At 36.9% G+C, this 15,230-nt stretch overlaps 1 protein-coding gene across 2 annotated transcripts; it reads left to right on the top strand.

Moving 5' to 3' along the window:
- The first annotated feature begins 2,435 nt into the window (after positions 1–2,435).
- LOC108989832 lies at positions 2,436–14,503 on the top strand. 2 transcript variants are annotated; one of them, XM_018963590.2, is made up of 13 exons: positions 2,436–2,588; positions 2,681–2,742; positions 3,125–3,202; positions 3,323–3,404; positions 6,764–6,831; positions 6,995–7,096; positions 7,887–7,976; positions 8,282–8,356; positions 8,766–8,798; positions 11,977–12,054; positions 12,399–12,464; positions 13,046–13,176; positions 14,290–14,503. In XM_018963590.2, exons 1-13 carry the CDS (start codon positions 2,534–2,536, stop codon positions 14,309–14,311), a joined length of 942 nt encoding a protein of 313 aa, XP_018819135.1. In that variant the 5' UTR covers positions 2,436–2,533; the 3' UTR covers positions 14,312–14,503. The 2 variants fall into 2 exon arrangements, with proteins under 2 accessions (XP_018819135.1, XP_018819136.1); XM_018963591.2 differs by having other exon boundaries at positions 2,446–2,588; positions 13,046–13,146.
- The last annotated feature ends 727 nt before the right edge of the window (positions 14,504–15,230 follow it).

Raw genomic sequence — 15,230 nt, 5'->3', positions numbered from 1 at the left:
ATACGGTTTTGATTTGTGGAGCAACTTCCAAAAATGTCCAGCTGGCCAATAACTCAACTATTGTGGCAGACATTATCCAATTTAACTCTATTCGATTGAACACTTTAATTCACAATGCTCTAACTGTCTCACAATGTGATAAGAAATGATTTATTGATTCACTAGCTTTCTTACACATACAATACTAATTTAAGATAACGACCCGATGCTTCCTTAGATTATCGGTTGTCAGAATATTGCTTAGTGCATCTGTTCAAGTGAAGAAGTTGGCTCCAAAGTATTTGGTAAATGAGCAAAGGGATTTTCCTACAGTGATCTGATATTCGACTAGGGATTGGGTAAGCAATGCAATGATTTTGATCTGTCGAGGAAAGTTTGAAGTCTATATTTGCTTTTCCATTTCATTTTACTTGACTATGATAATTTTTTTAACCATATAGCGGAAAATAAAAAATGCGGCTCATAAAATAGCACACTCAAAGTCACGAACCAATTTAGAGCAGTATTCTTTTTGTTTGTTTTTTCCCCATTTATTAGTAATATTAGCGTTGATTTAGCTAAACTTTTAGGTAAAATTAAGCTAATAAATCACTTTTTGACTTTTGACTGTCAATTCAAAAGTTGAATCCATATTATATTAACCATCTTACTCTATATAATAATAATTTTTTATTTTTATTTTTTTCTATTTTTTAAATGCATATCTTTTTATTTCTTTTGTTAAATATTTTTTCATTATTTCCATCTACCTATATATCAAAATATATAAATTAACTTCATTCTCAAACATAAAAGCATCAAAATATGTACCCAACCAATCTCATGTTATATCTAACAACTTAGAAACCAAATATATAAAATCTTAGAAATTGTGAGAAGAGATGCAGCGAAAATGTTATCATTTAATCGGAGGGATTTTAGGTTCGTTTGGATAGTAAGATAAAATAAGATGATTTTAGATGAAAGTTGAATAAAATATTGTTAGAATATTATTTTTTAATATTATTATTATTTTGACATTTGAAAAAATTGAATTGTTTATGATATTTTATGTGATAATTTAAAAAAAATTGTAATGATGAGACGAGATAAAACATGTATATAAACATGTATATAAGCCAATGACTGTAAGTTGGTATAGAAATTGTCAATACCGATTTCTAACTATAATTATATTTTATTTATATACATTTATTGTTATAATATAACATAAAAAGTGATATGGAATAATACATGAAGTATGCATTAGTCACACTTAGAAATTCAATTATGCAAAATCAGTACTGTTCGTTCTTTCTTTTTCTCGTCTTGATATGTTCATAATAGTATAATACATCATTCAAAGCAACTGATTCTACATTATTACGTTAATATTTCCACGTATAAGGATACTGATTTTTTTTTTTTTAAATTTTCTCCCAATACTCCTGAAACTTACAATTTTTTAGCTTATAATTTGTGTTTTAACATCAAATGATATATAAATAATTTATACTCCTCTTTTATTTGAAACAAGATGTCGGTTACTGAAAGGTCAAATAGTCCATTGTAAAGAGTGGGCTGAACAAAGCACCATAAAGGCCCGCTAAATACAAATCGAAGGAACAACTTCCATAATGTACCAGCACAGAGTTCAACTGTTATTAACAATGATTTAATGATATAAAAGACATATAATCCCCAATATAATATCTGCCCATGATATTCTTTCAGGACATCAATTCCCTTTAGCATAACGGTTGATTTAGAGTCCTGACAGTCCGCTATCCAACAAGGGTTGAAAAAGGTCAAGTTTTGAAATAAGCCTCTTCGTCGTATAGTCAATCCATATAAATAGAGGTTAAGGAATACATATGAGGTAACGTTTGAACTTTTTGAAAGTTAAAATACTCTCCACTCTTTACAGTGACCTAGACATTATAGGTGTCTCCCACCACACTGAACCCTAAGTATCTTTTGGTTACATATTATTGAAGTCATTGACAAAAATACAAAATACGTCACAACAGTTACATTAATGTTTGAAACAAAACTATTTTCTTGTATTGTTATATCTCTAAACTCAACAATTTTATATAGTAAATTACATAGGTTTAAAGTCAATAATTCATGTTGTCGTGTCATATTCTAGTTCTGTCCAATTAAATTTGGATTGTATATGTGTTAAAAATAGCCCAAAAATTTTAATTAAATGGGTTGAATCCTCAATCTTAATTTGTTAATTTTGTATTACATTAGTTTGTAGATATATATATATATTACATTTTAGCCTTTGATCTTATCAAGTCCGATCATATATGAATCAACCTTAATCTGATTTTAATATTACCTCGTTAATTTCATAACAAAATCGTGATGTCAGCTTCCAAAAAACGATGTCGTTTAAATAATTGCTGATGAAAGTGGTCGCCGTCGAACCAAACACAGCGTACAAAATCTCCCGGAAACCCCCATCTTACACTCTCAGCTTTCCCCAATCCACCCCCCCTCCCCTCCCTCACCTCGTAGGGTTTCGGACTCACCAAACTCAGCCATGGCTATGCAAGCGGGCATGGGATTATCTCGGATCGTGATCTTAGTCGGAGCAGGTACTTTGTTCTTTTTCGAATCCGATCCTATATAAATACTTTCAACATCAGTTGTGAGCTATTTCGATCTGAGAGTGTTCTTCTTTGTGCAGGATACACTGGCACGATCATGCTTAAGAACGGTAAATTATCGGACTTGCTTGGCGAACTTCAGGTGCTCTTTTATTTGAACTCTGCTAGTTTTACTGTTTGGTCAAATCTGGCTCCGTTTACATACTTGTACACTTTTTCGTAAAAATATTTTTTGGTAATTTCTTATCAATTGGGTATTTATAGAGTTTTATTTTTTGAGGGTTGGTTGTTAATTTTTTCATATTTTTCCTTTTTAATTTGAGTTGTAAAATTGATCAGAGATTTGTGATCATATATATATATTATTGCTTTTATGAAACTAATGAAAGCTAAAGAATTAGCCGTCCATGCCTGACCAGGAAAATATTGAAAAGTTTTCAGTTCTAATACGCTTCATGTTGCATATGATATTTGAAAGTTTTTATTTTCTTTCCCTTACTTGGATTACCCTATTGGATTGACAGTCATTGCTGAAGGGAATGGAAAAATCTGGGGATCACTCAGACGGCGATTCTGAATATTCTGATGCCATCGCAACCCAGGTAATGTGAACATGAAAATATAATGAAACAGTGAGGCATTTTTTTTTCTCTTAACTTGTTTAGGGAGGCCTGGGAGCTGAGATATAGGGTGTAATGAACTGCTACTTGACTATTTTGTAGGTCCGTCGACTGGCTATGGAAGTTCGACAAATAGCCTCATCACGGCAAATTACCGTTCTGAATGGGAATAGTGGTCAAATTGGTATCCCCTATCATCTACAGAAACAATTTCTCATAATATTCTATGCTTATTCACCTTTTAATTTTTATGAAAATGTTATTTTTCGTATAAACGTGATTCTCAATGATTATGCCTTTTCTCTTTGATATTAGTTGCCAAAAATGACATTTCTTTTTTTTGATAAGTAAGTTTCATTGATATGAAAGAAAATAGGCATAGCCCATGTACACAAGGAGTATACAAAAGAAAACGCCTAAATACTTTCTAAAGTGCTAAATTAGAGATGAGAAATCATGCACACTATTTCCATTAAGGACAATGGCTGAAAACCACAGGAGTAAAGTATGTAGAAAAAAATTCTGAAGCTCCGCCATTGTTCGCTCCCTATCTTTAAAGCTCCGTGCATTCCTTTCTATCCAAATACACCACATAATGTACAACGGGATCATCTTCCATGCTGTTGCCACCTGGGAACAACCTTGGAGACCCTTCTAGCAAGCGAGCAGGTTAGTCAGCTTTGACGGCATAACCCAAACAACATCCACTCTACTAAATATCCCATTCCATAGCTCTCTTGTCACCTCACAATGCAATAATAGATGGTCCACTGATTCTCCATTTTTTTGCACAAATAACACCAATCCATCACAATGAGGCCCCTCTTCCTTAAGTTATCCGTGGTTAGAATATTCCCAAGGGTAGCATTCCATACAAAGAAAGCCACTTTGGAAGCTACGCGAGACCTCCAAATGCTTTTCCACGGGAAAGATACATTACCTTGTGATGTCAATATTTTATAATATGTCTTGACTGTGAACTTCTTGCTGCCACTGGACCTCCATTGTATCCTATCACCATGTGCCATTAATCTTCTTGAGGAGTATATCAAGCTGAAAAATTTTGAAACATTAGACAATTCCCAGTCATGGTTATCCCGAGTGAATAGAATATTCCACCGATGAGCGCCATGGGCTAACACAAGCAAATCCGCCACCGAAGCCTCCCTACGCCCTCTCCAAAGAGCGCTCTCCACACCAAACATCCTGCCAAAACCTGATTCTAGTACCCTGTCCAACCACAAATCGGATATTGTTTTCGAAACATTGCCAACCCCCCTAATATATCTCCACAAACCCACACCTTACCCCCCTCACTACATTATTGCACCAACCACCCCAAGCACCTCCATGTCTAGAGTCAACAACTTCCTTCCACAATGACTGGGGCTCCAAGTGATACCTCCATAGCCATTTCCCCAATAACGTTTTATTGAAAGTCCTCAAATTGCGCACACCCAGTCCTCCACTCAAGACTGGGGAGCAAACTTTATTCCAATTAACAAGATGAAATTTGTTTTTCTCCCCTAGACCACCCCACAGGAAAGCCCGAAATAACTTCTCGATCCGATTCGCCACCCTCGTAGGCAACGGAAATAGAGATAAGAATTAGGTCGAGAGGTTAGATAAAGTGCTTGTGATCAATGTGAGTCGCCCCCCCTTCGATAGATACAACCGTTTCCGCCCAGCCAACCATTTCTCCACTTTCTCAATAACCCTAGATAGCTCTAGTTTTGAAAGTCACCCCCCAAAGGGAGTCCCAAATATTTCATAGACAAAAGACACTTTACAACCCAAAATATCTGCTAGGCTACTGATTCGAGGCACCACACCCACCGCTACCATCTCAGATTTACCCAGGTTTACCTTAAGCTCCGTCACGGCTTTGAAGCACAACAAAAGTGCTCATAGAGCTTGAATTTGGCCCAACTCCACTTCACAAAAGAGAAGTGTATCATATGCAAATAAAATATATGAGATCATGATAGAGCCATTAGTACCATTACCCACCGAAGATCCAGCTAAAAAACCACCCTCAACAGCTGCCTTCACCATCCGGCCAAGTGCCTCCATAACAATAACGAAAATGAATGGAGACAACGGGTCCCCTTGCCGTAATCCGCGAGAACTGTTAAAGAAACCCGCAGGGGTACCATTAACTAACACTGAGAAACAAGCAGTAACACAATGTCGAATCCATGAAATCCACCTATCACCAAAGCTACACCTCCCAAGTAAGTAAAGGAGAAAATCTCAATTTGCATGATCATATGCTTTCTCCATATCAAGCTTGCATAGAATGCTTGGTATGCCCTCCTTCATCAACCTATGATCCAAACACCCATTGTCAATAAGAATTGAACCAAGTATATGCCTCCCCCGAACAAAGGCATTTTGAGGTTTTGAAATAATTTGCTCCATTACCTAGCGTAACCGATTAGTAAGAACCTTTAATTTTGTAAACCCCACTCACCAGGCTTATGGGGCGGAAATCCTCAACTTCCATCACCCCATGTTTCTTCGGTATGAGGGCTATGAATGTCGCATTGAGGCACTTCTCAAACTTTTAGAAGGCTTGGAATTTAAGAAAGACTTGCATAACATCACATTTCACAATTTCCTTACAATGTTGGAAAAGCCCCATTGAAAACCCATCCGGCCCAGGTGATTTGTCTTTAGCCATACTGCTAATGACCTTATGCACCTCATCTTCTTCAAAAGGTCTTTCCAACCAACTCGCACTCTGCATATCAATAGACTCAAAAGGCAAATCATTGAGCTTTGACCTCCAACTGGTCAACTCCGTGAGCAGGTTCTCATAGTAATTTACAATATGGTTCTCTAATTCAGGGGGGAAGAGAGAACTTTATTACCTGTCTTGAGTGTCTCAATAGTGTTGTTGCGCCTAGGTGGATTGGCCACTCTACGGAATAACTTCATACATTTATCCCCTTCTTTTAGCCAAAGAGCCTTGAATTTTTGTCACCACGAGGTTTCCTCCAACAGTACCCTCTTCAGTTCAATCACCACCACACTCCTCAACAATACCTCTTTTGAGGTGTTTTCCATCAACTCTTGTCCCTCCAATTCCTATAACTCCTCCAATAAAGTAGTCTTATGGTTGTCAATACTGCCAAAAACTTCCAAGTTCCACCTTCTTAGATCTTGCTTTAAAGCCTTAAGCTTACCTGCAAGGATGAAGCTAGGGGTACCCGTGAACTGATAAGAAGACCACTAGGAACGAACTTTCTCAGCAAAGCCGTCCACTGCTAACCACATATTTTCAAACTTGAAATATTAGCGACTCCTATGAATGCCTCCACAATCTAACAAAATGGGAAAATGATCTGAGCAAACCCAGGCCAGCCTCTTCTGACACAGCTCCGGAAAGTGGGCTTCCCAAGAAGGAGAAACAAGAAACCTTTCCAATCTTGACCAACCCCTGCATATGACATTTCTTGAATTATGTGTTTTCCAATTCCTATCGAGTATATTCTGGTTGGTCCTTCTTGTTCAATTGTACCTCCCCTTTTTGTGTTTCAGGTTTAACATCTCTTGTAGTTCCAGCTGCTACCTTGGGGGCGCTGGGTTATGGCTACATGTGGTGGAAGGTATCTAGATGTGCTCATTATTTCTTTAATTTTTTACTCTCCAATTTTGTCAAATTAATTCAATTCTTTTTTCTTTGTTTTTTTTTGGGGCGGGGGGGTTTCTGGGTCCAGAATAGCTTTTTGTATACTAATTGTTCCTTTAACCCGTTTCCTTTATGAGTAGGGACTTAAATTCTCAGATCTTATGTATGTGACAAAACGTAACATGGCTAGTGCTGTTTCAAACTTGACAAAGCATCTGGAGAATGTGTCAGAGGCTCTTGCTGTAAGTTTTTGTTTAGATTATTCCAATGTTTCCAATATAATTTGTTTCTTTTGAAGAGGACATGATAATGTACAAGTAATTTGAGAAATTAACATTGATTATGCATCATTCTGCATATTTTATTTGCAATTGAATTGATAGTTCTGAAGTGTTTATCTTTTTCTTAATGAAAACTTTCTCAGTTTGTGTTGTTTCCATGTCTTTGAAAGTAAGCTTTTTATCTCTGTTAATCTCTAAAACACTTTTACCATTCAATTAACGCCATTTTGGATGCTTGTTACAACAAGCAGCTTGCCCATACCTTTGACCAATAGTTTGAATAGTTTTGAACATGTCTGTCTTTGTTATGCTTCAACAGTCTTCTTATGTATACTCCCTGTATACTTGGGCTTTGCCTACTTCTATGAATAAAACTTCTTGATTACCTATCAGAAAACAGTGTTCTTACCATTTATATTGTGGGAGGACTTTGTTCATTCACTGCTAAGGTTTGTTTTTTTAATTGGGAGCAGGGGGAGTTGTTTCTGAGTAGTTTTCATCATCTGATGTAAGTGTAAAGTTGATACAAGGGTGCCTTTGTGCCTATGTTCATATCTCTTTCTATTCATGTGAACTTTGGGTCATCTCAAAAGACTTGGAAGTTCTGATAATAGAGTTGCCCTTTTGCATCCAGTCTTGGCAGCCAAGGCTCAAGGGCATCCTTGCTCGTAATGCACATTGAAAAATAAATTGAGTTATTGTTTGTTAAGTTTACAATATTGATGTGATGAATCATTCTTCTGTTGGACAGGCAACAAAGAGGCATTTGACACAGCGGATAGGGAACTTGGATGATAAAATGGAAAAGCAGAATGAGATGTCAAAGTTGATTAAGAATGATGTATGTGCCGAGGTTTATTTGTGTTTGTTATTCTTCATTTCTATAGCAACGAATATAGTTAAAGTAATATATTTCTTAGTACTATTGGCCTTCTAGAGCTGTTTCTAACCATGCATTCTCGACTAATGTAGATTAGTTTTGCCTACTTTCTCGCATTTCTATGTTGGTTTGAACAAATATATTAGCTAATTCCCAATATTATGTAGAACTTATAAAAAGAAAAAGAAAAATCCCAATATTAAGTAGAAAGATTCAATAGTTTTATTTTCATTATCATTTTAATATGTTTAAAACTTCTGTAACAGGTTTCTGAAGTTCAAAAATCTCTGTCTGACATTGGATATGACTTGAATGATTTACAGCGCTTGGTGGAAGGTTTGGTGAGTTCCTTTAATTTTTCCAAATTTTATTATTTTTCCGGTGTCAGTTTTGTGGTTGAGTTTGCAGTGACAATATTTTGTAATGTGACGTTGAATTCCCCCCGCCCCCCCACAAAAAACCCCAAAGCTCTCTCTCCTGTGAAGGACCAGAATTTCCCACTAAAAGAATTCTTCTTTTGCCAAAAAGGAGAATTTTTTCTCTAACTTTCCTTTCTCATGCATTGAGGAGGGGAGACACTACAACAATATTGATTTTGACAAGTAATTGAAGATTTTTTTTACAATGCAGAATTTGTGGCCAAAGTACACTGTAACAATATCATATGGGGCCTCCTTTAGTCGCTTTCATATTTTTGAACTGATTCTAATTTATTGGCATACTTATTTATTTATTTATTTTTTGTTTTAGGATGGCAAGATATGTACATTGGAGGATAAGCAGGTTAGACTTTCAGTTATATTGTTTTTTATATGAGAAGTCATATTTTAATGTATCAATAAAGAATTTCTATTATTAGCTATAACATTTTCTTGAAATTCTGTTTGCAATTTTTTTTTTTGATAAGTAAGAAACTTTATTTAATGAAACTAGGTGAAGCCCATGTACACAAGAAGTATACAAAAGAAGCACCTAATTACATTCTAGAAACCTGAAAAGAAAACAAAAACAAATGAGCATTTCCTCCCTTAAGAACAATAGCTGAAAACCACTGCAGCAAAGAAGACACAAACAATTTCCAGATATCCTCACAGTTCACTCATTGTCGTTGAAGCACCTTTCATTCCTCCACTGCAGCAAAGAAGACACAAACAATTTCCAGGTATCCTCAACAGATCGCTCCTTGTTGTTGAAGACACCAAGGAATCATCCTTCACCGCTGCCAACTGAGAGCTTCTGTGCTCTGCCTATTCCCACATGCTAGTAGATCCACCTCTCTCATTGGCATAACCCAACTCAACCCGGCTCTACTAAGAACCCCAACCCATAACTCCCTGGCCACCTCACAATGTAAAGAGTAAATGATCAATTGGTTCACCATTTTTCTTACACATGAAGCACCACTCCATAACAACTTTGCCACGTTTTCTCAAATTGTCAATTGTCAAAATCTTCCCAAGTGCGGCTTTCCAAGTGAGAAAAGGCAACTTGAGATGGCACAAATGCCATCCAAATACTCTTCTATGGAAAAGAGAATTACTGCTGTCCAGACAACACCTTATAATAAGATTTAACTGAAAATTTTTTGCTCCCCGTGTGTTTCCACAGCATTCGATCCCTCTCATTTCCTCCTATATTCAGAGAATACAAGAAACTGAAAAAGTCTGCAATGTCATTAAGTTCCCAATCCTGTACGTTTCTAGTGAAAGTAACATTCCAATGCACAGTCCCATTAGCACGACTCAACACCTCTGAAACAACAGCCTGCTGATTTCCAATCAAGCTGAAAACAACCGGGAAAATAGAATGAAGAGCTCTCTCACCACAACATTCATCGAACCAAAAAGGAATTCTTGCACCCTCTCCAACCTCAAACTTAATATGTTTTACAAAACCGTCCCACCCCTTTCTAATATATTTCCATAAGCACACACCATAAGATCCCCTACCCTCCTTAGAGCACCATCCCCCCCAATCACATCCATACTTTTGATCAATAACCTCTCTCCACAATGAGTCCCCTTCCATTTGATACCTCCACAGTCACTTCCCTAATAATGCCTTATTAAAATTACTCAAGTTTCGCACTCCCAAAGTTCCATTCACAATCGGACAGCACACCCTATGCCAACTCACAAGATGGAATTTATTCTCCTCTCCCATGCCACCCCACAAAAATGCTTTAAACAACTTCTCAATCCGGTTAGCCACACCAACCGGTAATAAGAATCAAGAAGGATAATAAGTGAGAAGATTGGAAAGGGTGCTTTTAATAAGGGTTATTCTTCCCCCTTTAGATAAATATAGACGCTTCCAACCTGACAATCTTTTCTCAACTTTTTCTACAACACCATCCCATATATTCTTTACTTTGAACGACGGCCCCCAACGGAAGCCCAAGATATTTCATTGGAAGAGAAGCAACTTTGCAGCCCAACAAATCCGCTAAATGGTTAATATTCCTCACATCTCCCATCGGTACCAATTCCGACTTGCCCAAATTCACCTTGAGGCCCGAGATAGCTTCAAAGCACAATAATACAGCCCTTAAACCTTGAATCTGTCCACTGTCAGCATCACAAAAAATGAAAGTATCATCCGCATATAATAAATAGGAGATTGAAATGGTACCATTGTTATTATTTCCCACTGAAAAACCAGAGAGAACCCTCCTTACAGCATCCTCCACCATACGACTCAATGCCTCTATCACTAAAACAAAAAGGAAAGGGGATAATGGATCCTCTTGTCTCAAACCCCAAGAACTCTGAAAAAAACCACAAGAGTTGGCCATTAACTAATACAGAGAACCGAGTGGTCGAAACACAATGTCTAACCCACCCACACCATCTATCCCCAAAGCCACATCTTCTTAGCATATAGAAAAGAAAATTCCAGCACACATGGTCATATGTTTTTTCCATGTCAAGCTTGCAAAGAACCCCCGATACCTATCCTCATTTGGCTGTCCAAACACTCATTTGCAATCAGAACGAGTCCAAAATTTGACGTCCCTTAACAAAAGCATTTTGAGGTTTAGAAATGATTTTATCCATCACCGTACTCATATGATTAGCTAACACTTTCGAAATAATTTTATAGATCCTACCTATCAAACTAATAGGACATAAATCCTTCAACTCATGGGCACCGGCTATCTTAGGGATGAGTGCAATAAATGTAGCATTTAGGGACTTCTCAAACTTCTGACAAGAATGAAAATCTTGGAATACCCGCATAACTTCTACTTTCATTATATCCCAACACTCTTGAAAAAAAGCCATAGAGAAGCCATCCGGGCCCGGAGCTTTAACTTTACACATTCCACTCACCACCTGATACACCTCATTTTCTGTTTGCAATTCTTATCCGTAGACGCATATGATTCCTTTTCTTATCAAAAAGTGCGATGCATATGGATTGTTGGAAGACATCAGTCTATGATGGCAATCCACTTGACTGACTTTTTTGTTTGCAAATTTTGTTAATGTTTTTGTTGTATAAAGTTGGAATTGATGTTTTTGTTAATTGATGGTATAGGATTCATGGGGAAGAAACCTGGTAATCCAGTTGCAGCAATTAGTTTTTTATTATAAATTTTCCTTTTTAGAAAAATAGGAGTTGCAACATTGATGTATTTTGGGTAATTTGAGTTCTTGCAAATTATCTTGTTACACGGATGGGCTAGATGTGTTTTACCATACACTACAAAAAAAATGATAATAAGTGAACATTTATGTTACATAAGTATGGTTGAGTGATGTCTTAGCTTACAGTTTCATTCGAAGGTGCACTCTCATGTTTGCTTGAGATGCTTATAATTGTGACTCTTTTTAACATATCCTCACATTTAAGTCACGACTGATATATAACTTGTATTGGCATTGGTTATTAATTGTACAGTTGCATTTGCATTTGCATATCTCCTCAAGGAGATGCTGACATTATTCCATGGTGACAGAATATTGCAAATCTTGGTGTTATGTACCTGTGCAACTTTGTTGATGGAAAGAAAGGAGTGATGCCTGAAGTTCTTAAGGTTAGAACCAATAAGTTTAAATATAGCTTATGGGTAACTTTTAAGTTCATATCATTTGTTTTATGCTCCCCAAATGGGTGGTCATTTGAAATGTATCCATCCTAGTTGTACTAAGTCACATTGTATCCAGAGTTAATTATGGTCCTGCTACTCATGTTCATTCATTCCACTCTTTAAAGTGGCAGTAATGAAATCCAATGCTCCTGGAAAATTCACTAATGTTGAATGTGATATATAGCATATAATGCTCTGTCTTGAACATTTTCCACATAATTATGGTTTCATCTCTAGGGGTTCTATTAGTTACATGATCACTAATTTAATTAATGTTCAACATCTTGCAGGAGCAACTTAAAATTACTGGAAAGTCTCGTAGTTTACTCACATATGCAGAAACTCCAAGTCTTAAGGTTCATTCCTATGTACCCTTTTTCTTCTGGTTGCTTAATTAGCAAAATAGAAACATGTCATGCTTGTAATAGAGATTCAGTTTTCATATCGCTTGCTAAGAATCCTACTGATTATCATGTTTTTCTAATCTTCCAATGACCAATAAAAGTATTATCTGCTGATTTGTAACTTTCTTAAGTTGAGACAGTTCTCATAAAAGTATTATCTGCTGATTATCATGTTCATTTTTGCCAAAAATTTATCCCGTTCCAACATTTTAACGAGGCAGTATGTCGTTTAAAGTTAATATTTTTCAGTGTGGAATATTTATTCCAATCATTTGTAGTTGACGCCCCTTGCATTTAGTTGCTGTGGTAGTGGGCTTGATAACCACATGAAGGAATTTGTCTCGTTCTTATATGTCTGCTTTGGCACCATATTATATTTTCTGGTGTGATAAGTCCTGTAATTTTTTCAAGGCTTTATATCGTCTTTTGATATCATCACAGAAATTCATACCCTTTTACGTAATTGATTTTGTATCATTTGGTTAGATGCACGCTCAATTTTTGAACTTTAAGCCATTTAACTGTGTTCACAGGGTCTTAAGGAGATTGCAGACATCAAGGAGATTGCAGACGCTTTGTCTGGAGGTATCGATAGGTCAACTTCGGATGCTATTGTGCAAGATGGTGTTGATAGGTTGGAAGAAAAGCCAAGAACCCTGCTGAGGTTTTAATTTAGCTTTTCATCTTTGTATATTTCTGGAAGAGTGTGTGCATTCGGATGTGCATGATTGTGCCCTATGCAGTTGTACATCTGAAAATGTTAGAACCCATTTTTAGTATATTTACCTGTATGAGTGGGTTTTAGGAATCATCATCACTGTATAGCCAGTATCCAATTGGACTTATCTTTCAATGTTGATTGGTGTAGCATGTATTCGGTATGTGATCAAAGTTTATGCCTCAATTGGTGTTGCTTTTTCCAATCGTTCCTGAGGGAAAAATAAAAAACAAAATGAAAAATTATAATATGGTGAATGAGTTAATAAGTAATTTGACTCTTCAGAATTTTATTACAAGTACTGTCATAATGTTTTTAAGAGTTAAGATTAGGATTATGAATTAATCATGCCTTGTCTGAAACCTTTATAATTCATTAGCAACATTCATGTGGCCACATTTATTTTTTGAGGTTCCTCTTTCAGTGCATCATATGTGCCCAAGCACAAACCTTTGTGTATGTCTCTGTTTCTTGAGGTAGGTGGTTGCTGTTCCTAATAGATTTATGTTTAGGCCTCGTTTGTTTTCACAACTCCTCTCATCTCATCTTTGAGAACAAATGTTACGATAACTTTATGGTTCAAGCCTTCCTGGATTGTGTACAAACTCGTTCTCCACTTCAATGAATGACAGGGTTACTTGGTTATAATTCCCGCTTCAAATGCCAACTCCTTATTGAATAGTAGGCTTTCTAGTATAGTATTCCACTGTTAGTTAGGACTTTGGAATCTGAAAGGCAAAGGAATATTGGTAGATAAGATGGTTAGATAATATTTAGTTATCCTGTTTGTATTAGAATTAATGTTTGTTTTCTGGAGGCATCTCATGGCATAAAATTTGCATGCAAGTACTCCATATGGTCCCTGTTTCTTTGTTTCATTTTTCCTCGTGGAAAGTTAGACATGTGATCTGTTCCCTTTTCGTCAATCTCATGCCATAAAATCTGCGTGCATGAACATCATATGGTTCCGGTTCTGTACTTTTTTTTTTTTCTGTTACCTTTGGAAATCTTGACATTTTTTCTATCCCTTTGTATTCAATTGTGTTTATAACTTTGCAGGGCGCTCTCTACCAAGTGTTGAATGCAAATTCGTAGACGAGATGGTAACTCGCCATATTGTGGTTCTTCATCGATGTGCTTATTCTACAGTTAATTTGGTTTGACTTGTTAGGGCATCACTGTTAATTTGGTTTAATTTCCATATATATATATATATATATGCATGTATAAATATATTCTTATCTTTCAATAATCTATATATTCTTATCTTTCATTACGGCGATAATTTTATACAATCTAATTCGTGCTGTGAAGCTTGTTGGTATATTCATTGATCCCAGTAAAATGGCCATCGGCCATCGTTTCTAAATATCTCGGGCGCTGCTAGAAGTAGCACTGTTCATCCGGGCCGGATTTTTTTCCGGCCCGGTCCGGAACCCGGAAAACCGGATTCCGGTTTGGGTTCCGGGCCGGGACAAACGGGAACGTCCCCCGAGAGCCCGTTCCCCCGACTCACCTCTCTCGTCTATGGTTCTCTCTCTCGTCTCTGGTTCTCTCTCTCGTTGCGTTGCGGCCGAAGCAGCAGCCCTAGGTCCCTAGCCGCCACCATCGTTTCGTCGTCACCCCATCTCACTCGCCGTAGACCTTTGCCTCTAGGTCTTTGTTCTGGTGCTCTCACTCTCTCGCTCGCTCGACGAAGAAACCCTAGCCTACCTCCCTCAGTGCCGACGAAGATGAAATGCTACGGCTTGTGTAGCTTTTGTTCAGGTAAGATCTGGGTTTTTTTTTTGTTAAACATGGGTATAATGTATATGCTGTAAGTTTGATAGATCTGGGTTTTATTTGACTACTGGAACTGGAAGCCACGACAACATATGAAGAAATTTGCAACACTAAACAAAGCGAAGATCAATCCTGGAAAGAGTGCAAACATATTCTAAAAAAAAAAAAAGAGGGTGAATTTAATTAAGTGGAGAAGCAGAGGGAGAGGGTACTTTAGT

Source organism: Juglans regia, chromosome 16 (genome assembly GCF_001411555.2).
Source record: "Juglans regia cultivar Chandler chromosome 16, Walnut 2.0, whole genome shotgun sequence".
Classification (NCBI taxonomy): Eukaryota; Viridiplantae; Streptophyta; class Magnoliopsida; order Fagales; family Juglandaceae; genus Juglans; species Juglans regia.
Note: the sequence above shows the minus strand (reverse complement) of the source record. Positions and strands in the feature narration are given on the sequence as shown.

What these genes read in the sequence shown, in the direction of transcription:
- LOC108989832 (XM_018963590.2), top strand. Translation starts at nt 2,534, where the DNA reads ATGGCTATGCAAGCGGGCATGGGATTATCTCGGATCGTGATCTTAGTC. An exon ending in GTACATTGGAGGATAAGCAG is followed by an intron (nt 8,799 to 11,976) that starts GTTAGACTTTCA and finishes CCATGGTGACAG; the next exon opens with AATATTGCAAATCTTGGTGT. An exon ending in TGATGCCTGAAGTTCTTAAG is followed by an intron (nt 12,055 to 12,398) that starts GTTAGAACCAAT and finishes AACATCTTGCAG; the next exon opens with GAGCAACTTAAAATTACTGG.